At 49.1% G+C, this 8,035-nt stretch overlaps 1 protein-coding gene across 3 annotated transcripts; it reads left to right on the forward strand.

The window, feature by feature from the left end:
* The first annotated feature begins 299 nt into the window (after positions 1-299).
* On the forward strand, positions 300-7,526 carry THPO (thrombopoietin). 3 transcript variants are annotated; one of them, XM_019958601.2, is made up of 6 exons: positions 300-1,311; positions 2,623-2,800; positions 3,039-3,166; positions 3,456-3,542; positions 6,271-6,438; positions 6,655-7,526. In XM_019958601.2, the coding sequence occupies exons 2-6, from the start codon at positions 2,788-2,790 to the stop codon at positions 7,318-7,320; spliced, it is 1,062 nt and encodes a 353-aa protein (XP_019814160.1). In that variant the 5' UTR covers positions 300-1,311; positions 2,623-2,787; the 3' UTR covers positions 7,321-7,526. The 3 variants fall into 3 exon arrangements, with proteins under 3 accessions (XP_019814160.1, XP_019814169.1, XP_019814175.1); XM_019958610.2 differs by having other exon boundaries at positions 6,667-7,526; XM_019958616.2 differs by having other exon boundaries at positions 6,672-7,526.
* The last annotated feature ends 509 nt before the right edge of the window (positions 7,527-8,035 follow it).

Consider the following 8,035-nt stretch of genomic DNA (forward strand, 5'->3'; position numbering starts at 1 on the left):
GGACCCTCTGCCTCTCCACCCTACCCACAAACCTCTTTTGTCTTGCTTTCCCAAGCATGACAGCCTCCCTGCCACGACAGCCTCCCTGCCACCTCCCACCCCCACATTCCCACCCCCACATTCCCACCATCCTCCCAACCATCCCAGCACCCTCCTTCTTAATCTTGGGAGGCATCTGGTCTGGCTGAACTGGAGAATTCCGGGATCTAGGCCATACTCCTTAGCAGAGAGCCCCATCCTTGGGAGGAGGAACAGGAGAGAGCCTGAGGATGAAGTGGAGAGGGGGGGGTGGGGGAGGAGGTGGGAATAAGGTCAGGCCAGGAGGCCCCTGAGGACAGACTGTGGGGAGAGTGGGACTGAGGAGAAAGCAGAGGAACTAGAGCCAAGGCCAGTGGAAGAGGGGGGCCAGCAGGAGGTATTTGCGGGGGAGGTTCAGCAGCTGTCTTTCCTAAGACAGGGACACATGGGCCTGGTTATTCCTCTTGTCACATGTGGAGTGGTAAGAGATGGGAGAGGGAGAAAGACAGGGCAGGCAAAGAGGGCCCTGGCACAGAGATAAGTGGGCTTAGCCATCAGAGCCATGGGGCCCCAACAGAGGGACACCTGAACCCGGCTTAATCCAGCACATGCACCCCCTCACCTTGAAGTCCTCTCAAACTGTCCAGACTGCTTCCTGGAAACGCTGACCCCTGACAGGGTCTTCTCTAATACACGCAGTACCCACATTCCCACTGGAGTAGGAGGAACAACACATGACCCCCAGCGTGTTATTGATGACGAAAGCAGGAAAGCAAGAGCCTTAACAGATTTTAGCAGCAGGTGTGTTGTCCAGGGAAAAGAAATTTGGACAGCCAGGAACCGAGAGACCCACCAGTCTAAAACCAGACCTCTGTACCTCTTCCTGAGGGGTGAAAATGTCCTGCCAGATTCCTCCTAGGAAAAAAACTGTTTCCCTCCCGTCTTCTCCCCCAGCCGGCTCCCAGATTTCCCAGCTCCTAGGAAGAGACAGATCCCCCTATTCAAATCCTCCGTGTGGTATGCGTGAGTGGGAAAGCTGGGCTCCATTAGTGAACCATGGTCCAGGCAGGGGCTCCAAGTCCTACGCAGGTGGGAGGAGAAAGCGTCACTTCCGGGGCCATTGCTTGTGTCTAGTGGCTCCCTGCTCTCTGATTGGGCAGAATTGGCCTGGGCAGGCGGGTGACCCCAGTGCCCCAGAGGGGCTGTGCCCCAACAGCCACCTGTCTTCCTACCCATCTGCTCCCCAGAGTGCTGCCTTCTCTGGACCTGAGTCCTGGAGCCCTTCTCTACCCGGTGAGTGGCAAGCCAGGTTTGGAGTTAAGTGAGGGTAGGAAGGACAGGAAAGAGGAATTGGGCTCTCTGCTGGGGGAGGGGTAGGCAAACTGGAACCTACAGGCACTGACCTTTGTCGAGAAGAGTGTGGCCTTCCCAGAATGGGAGGAGCAGGACAGAGCAGGGGTAGGGGGTGGGGTGCTGGGTTCTGAGGTACTGATAACAGACTTAGTGGAATACAGCACAGTCCTGGCTGGCCCTCAAGAAAGGGGACATGAACCCAGGTAGAAAACAAGAAAGAAGGTGCTTTTCAGACTTAGGGAACATGGCACCGAGGTGGACACAGCCTCAACCCCCATTCATACCCAGTCATTCCTAATGAGCTTAAGAGGTTCTGAATCCTGGGGCTGGGGAAGCTGGGCCAGGCAAGCCAGGGCACAAGGAGAGGGTAATGCGAGGAGGGCTCATGAATGTTGACAGACCTACAGGAAATCCCAATATTGAATCAGGTGCAGGCCTCTTCGCACAACTTGTGAAAGAAGAAGGAAGCCATGTGGGGGGTCCTGCAAAGGAACCGGAAGGGGTCTGCAGAGGGGGCAGGGAGGAAGGTGAGGGCTATGAGACCGATATGGTGGGTGTCTAAGGTGAGGTAAGCCCTGTAAGGCAGGCATCAGCTCACCCAGCAGGTGCTCATTCCTGGGCAACTTGCTTTAGGAAGGAAGTTCCAGAACTGTTAGCCCATCTCTTCTTAAATAACCAAAGAAAAGCCCCAAGAGGCTTTATGTGTTGGAGTAGATAGAAAAAGAATGAGAGGTTAATTTCTCCCACATCATCTTCTCAACCTTTTAATCACCGACTTTTAGTAGTTCAGTTTTATTTTGGTCCAATTCCCCTCCTCAACCCCACTCCCCAAGCTACCCCTGAGCTCATTGTATATGTTTGCTAGCTCCTGGTCCTGGCCCTGTAGCCATTTCCAATCTTTTCTCCAGGCTTGAGCCCCAGTGCGTCCATTCTCTATCCCCATTCCAGGTTTTCTCCAACCAAACAAGCAGGGTTGCTCAGATTTTGAGGCAGTTAGATGTGTGTGTATAAATTCTGTCCTGCTGCCCTTGGTGGGGGGCTGGGGCACCAGAGCCACCTCAGAGGTACTGAGGTACTCTGATGAAGAATAGACACCATACGGTACAATCACAAGACGACTGGAGCATTCGGGGCTTTAGCAGTTCCAGGCTGGTCAGCATCTCACACCCTCCCAACGTCTGTTCCCCCAGCCAGGCAGAGTTTCATTTCCTTGAAACTCCATTAATTGTTCATCATTCCTGTCACTTGCAGGATAGGTTCTAAATCCTCCTCCTCCTTGGCCCACCTGTGCCCCACCTGTGCCCCGCCCCACTCTGCCCACAAGTGCAAGAGCCCAAGCCGCCTCCATGGCCCCAGGACGGATTCAGGGGAGAGGCCCCATTCAGGGAGCCACTCCAAGCAGACAGCCTGGCCAGAATGGAGCTGACTGGTAAGAAAATCCTTGGGAGAATTAGGGCCAAATCAGAACCTGGTAGAGGGAAAAGAGAAAGGAAATGTGCCATGGTGGTGGGATGGGGGGGAGGCGGCCAGTCTCCCAGGAATAAGGCCTCTGAGCAGCAGATTCCCTGGATTGCAGGTCTGGGTCCTAAATAGGAATTTCTGGACTGCCAACCGACAATGATTTCTTCCTTATCCACCCCTTTCAACTTCACCTCTCCTCATCAAAGAATTGCTCCTCGTGGTCATCCTTCTCCTAACTGCAAGAATAACTCTGTCCAGCCCGGCTCCTCCTGCCTGTGACCCCCGACTCCTAAATAAACTGCTTCGTGACTCCCATGTCCTTCACAGCAGACTGGTGAGAATCCCCAAGCACTCTCCCTTCTGCCCACTTAACTGGAGAGATACCCTCACTCCCACCACTCCCTCTCACAACCCAATCCAATCACTACCCTTCCAATATTGTCTTAGTAAGACCACCACCAACACCCCCTGACCCGATTACTACCCCTTTACAAGGATTATGGTTTATAATCAAATGCTCTCTTAAAAGCTCTAGTCTGGCTGTATTACGCATGGAAGCCTATCCTGGTAATCGGGCCACCATAACGTGCCCTCTCCACCACCCCACCAATCTTTTTCAACAGAGCCAGTGTCCAGACGTTAACCCTTTGTCCACACCTGTCCTTCTGCCTGCTGTGGACTTCAGCTTGGGAGAATGGAAAACCCAGACGGTAAGAAAGCCATCCTTTCCCTTGGTTTCCCTAATCCTGTCTTCATCTGTTTGCTACTGATTCCCATGGATTTTTCAAAATTTCTGAGCTCTCTTTTAAAAAGAGTTCCACTTCAACTTGGCCACCCTAACCCAATATACATTATACTATGGGGATATCTTCTGGACAAGATGATGGCTTGTGGCCCAATATGTTAAATAGAGTCAAGGCTGACCAGGAGAAGCTGGATAGAGGTCTCTCATGGCCATGCCTTTGACCTATTTCCATTCAACTTTCTTTTTCTAAGGCAAGAAACAGTAGTCGATTTATTTTGTAGCATACTATTAGCCTCCTTGACCTTTAAATTCAGATTTTTCCCCCTTTTCAGCTTTATTAAGATATCATGGGCATATAACATTGTGTAAGTTTAAGGTAGTATACAATGTGTTGATATAATATACACATATTATGAAATGATTAACATTAGCTAATACCTGCATCACATCCTATAATTAATATTTCTTATTTATTATTTTGGCTGCACTGGGCCATCTTTGCTACATGGGTTTTCTCTAGTCACAGAGCAGGGGCTGCTCTCTAGTTGCAGGACACAGACTTCTCCTTGTGGTGGCTTCTCTTGTTGTGGAGCACGGGCTCTAGGGCATGCAGGCCTAGGTAGCTGCAGCTCGAGGGCTCTAGAGCAGGAGCTCAGTAGTTGTGGCTCATGGGCTTTGTTGCCACACAGCATGTAGGATCTGCCTGGACCAGGGATCAAACCCATGTCCCCTGCATTGGCAGGTGGATTCTTAACCACTGGACTACCGGGGAAGCCCTAATATTTCTTTTCTGTGGTGAGAACATTTAAAATCTACTCTCTTAGCACATTTCATGGAGAAGGAAATGGCAACCCCCTCCAGTATTCTTGCCTAGAGAATCCCATGGACAGAGGAGCCTGGTGGGCTGCTGTCCATAGGGTTGCACAGAGTCGGACACAACTGAAGCAACTTAGCACACATGCATGCATGCATTGGAGAAGGGAATGGCAACCCACTCCAGTATTCTTACCTAGAGAATCCCAGGGACAGAAGAGACTGGTGGGCTGCCATCTATGGGGTCACAGAGTCGGACACAACTAAAGTGACTTAGCAGCAGCAGCAGTACATTTCAAGTGCACATAATTCAGTATTATGAACTGTAATCACTGTATATTAGACCCCCAGAACTTATTCATCTTAATCTGTTCAACCTTAAGTTGGTGTGAAGAAGCAAGATGACACAAAACTGGGAGGCACAGCTAAAATAACAAAAGACAGAATGAAGGTTCAAATCGATAAAAGTCTAGGTCAAAAACAAAGATGTATATAACAGATGCGTATAAAACTCTGGATGTGTGAAGTAACTGAATAAAATCCGCTTCCAACTTTCAGGCCATAGTTGACCCTGCTTCCCTCACATAAAATTTTAGCCCTAGTACTTACTATGAAACAGACCTGGGAGGGTTGGATTGCCTCAAACTTACCACTGTAATATTACCGAAGCAGCAGCTACTTAAAAAGCTAGAGATCCTAGGTGGCTTTAGATGTTTAACATCCACTATGTAGAAACATTCCTAAAAAGCTCTATTCTGAGTGGACTGCACATTTTAAAAAATTTCTATTGGAGCATAGTTGCTTTACAATGTTGTGTTAGTTTCTGCTGTACAGCAAAGTGAATCAGCTACACATATACATATCCCCTGTTTTTTGGACTTCCTTCCCATTTAGGTCACCACAGATCATTGAATAGAGCTCCCTGTGCTATACAGTAGGTTCTCATTAGTTATCTATTTTATACATGGCATCAATAGTGTATATGTGTGAATCCCAATCTCTGAGTTCGCCCCACCCCCATCTCCCCCTCGGCATCCATAGGTTTGTTCTCTGTGTCTGTGGACTACACTTAAACTACCGCACTGAGTACTAGCTATCCTCTTTTAGGTGCATGCTCATGTACTCAGGGGCCCGTATTAAACTAGCATGTCGAAGCAACCTGAACAGTGAGAGGTTGGAAAATATGTTATGTGAGGAACTGTTTAAAAAAATAATAAAGCTCATGTGATGGGGTTGGAGAAGAGTAGCCGTCTTACGGCAGAGCACAAACTGCTTTAGTCTGAGACTGAAGAAACCTACTAGAAGGGAGTACTGCTGACCAGGTCAGCTCCTCTGCCCTCAAGACACCTAGAATTCCCTCGCTTCCCTCAGGTCTTCTGGGGACCGGGCCAGGGAGGAGGGGCAATTGCTAGTGATCCCTTGTAGATTCTGTTCTGCCATTTATCAGTAAGTCCCTTCCCTTCATCTTTATAATTTTTACGATGGTCTCGTATCTACATTAACTTTTTAAAAATCGTATGATCCTAACATTCTATAGAAGGAAGACTGGATTTACAGCACTAGAACCAAGAGGTAAAAGCTATAATAGGGCAGATTACAGAATAATCCAAGAACGGGAAAAAAAATAAAAATAAAAAGAGCTTTTCTTACTGAAATTACGTGTTAAGAGCCAGCTGGGTTACCGGACACTGGAGTTATTCAAGCAGAGGCTGATGACCAATTGTCGGGAGACTGAAGGAATTCCTGTGCTGGGTGGGACCTAGGTCCTGTCCAATTCTCAGCTCCTATGATTCATTCTGCTGGCTGCTCTTACAGGCTCCCCACCCGCCATTCGAATACCCTTTGAAGCTGTCCGCTTCTCTCTTCCATCTCTTTCCCAGGAGCAGACCAAAGCACAGGACGTCCTGGGAACCACGACCCTTCTGCTGGAGGCAGTGATGACAGCGCGGGGACAGCTGGGCCCCACTTGCCTCTCATCCCTCCTGGTGCAGCTTTCTGGGCAGGTCCGCCTCCTTCTTGGGGCCCTGCAGGGCCTCCTAGGAACCCAGGTAAGTCCCCAGTCAAGGGAATTAGAGAATATTTCTTTTCTGACTCAGTCCCCTTAGAAAATTCTGGAAATCCTGAGGGTGGAAGAGCTGACCTGCTAAGGAGTGCATCCTCCCAGTCACAAAGCCTGGGTTCTGGCACCTTATCTTCCCCATGTAGACAGGCAGGCATGATATCTAGCCCAGGTCTCTGGCCTCAGGCCCATCCTCTGCCCTCAGCTTCCTCCACAGGGCAGGACCACAGCTCACAAGGATCCCAGTGCCATCTTCCTGAGCTTCCAACAGCTGCTCCGAGGAAAGGTGCGCTTCCTGCTGCTTGTAGTGGGGCCCAGCCTCTGTGCCAAGCGGGCCCCACCCGCCACAGCTGTCCCGGGCAGCATCTCTCCATTGCTCACACTGAACAAGCTCCCAAACAGGACTTCTGGATTGTTGGAGACCAACTCCAGTGTCTCAGCCAGAACTACTGGCTTTGGACTTCCGAACAGGCTGCAAGGATTCAGAGCCAAGATTCCTGGTCTGCTGAACCAAACCTCCAGGTCCTTAGGCCAAATCCCTGGACACCTGAACGGGACACAAGGACCCTTAAGTGGAGTTCATGGACTCTTTCCTGGGCCCTCACCCAGGGCCCTAGGAGCCCCGGATATTCCTCTGGGAACTTCAGACATGGGCTCCCTGCCACCCTACCTCCAGCCTGGAGATTCTCCTTCCCCAGCCCATCCTCCCCCTGGACAATACACACTCTTCTCTCCTTCGCCAACCTCACCCATCCCCACGGTCCACCTCCAACCCCTGCTTCCTGACCCCTCAGCCATCACACCCAACTCTTCCAGTTCTCTTCTAGTTGCAGCCCACTCTCACTTCCGGAATCTGTCTCAGGAAGAGTAAGGTACTCAGCACTGCCAACATCAGCCTCCACGTACAGTCCCCTTACTTGTAGGAGAGGCCCTGGGAGACAACTGCAGCTATACAGGCATACCTCATTTTATTGCTCTTTGTAGATATTGTATTTTTTACAGATTGAAGGTTTGTGGCAACCCTGTGTTGTCACATGATGGTTAGCATTTTTTAGCAATAATGTATTTTTTAATGAAGGTATGTGAATTACTTTTTTAGACTTGATGCTATTATACACTTAATAGACCACAGTATCATGGAAACATGAAGTTTATATACACTAGGAAACCAAAAACAAATTGTGTGATTTGCTTCCTGTGATATTCACTTTATTGCAGTGGTCTAGAACTGAATCTACAAGATCCACGAGGTAGGCCTTTATCAGATTTCCTGCTTTCACCTGACACCCAAAGTCCTGGTGAAGGGGGACATGCAGGACAGAAAACGTATAATTTTTTACTATATGTCAAAAAACTTCAAAAGCTATTTTTTAAACCATCAATAATATTCACCAGAGCAGTTAGTTATCTCTGGTCTATTTTCTGCACAAATTTACAGCTTACTAACTCTCTATATATTTTTCATGTGATAATTCTGCAAAGGCCTGACCTGGCCTAGCTTCTGAACAGAGGCAGAACTTATCTCAGAGAAAAAAAGCCTGTGTTTTCTGCTCAGAACTAAGGTTAGTCTCTCTACTCTTTTTACT

Source organism: Bos indicus, chromosome 1 (assembly GCF_029378745.1).
Source record: "Bos indicus isolate NIAB-ARS_2022 breed Sahiwal x Tharparkar chromosome 1, NIAB-ARS_B.indTharparkar_mat_pri_1.0, whole genome shotgun sequence".
Classification (NCBI taxonomy): Eukaryota; Metazoa; Chordata; class Mammalia; order Artiodactyla; family Bovidae; genus Bos; species Bos indicus.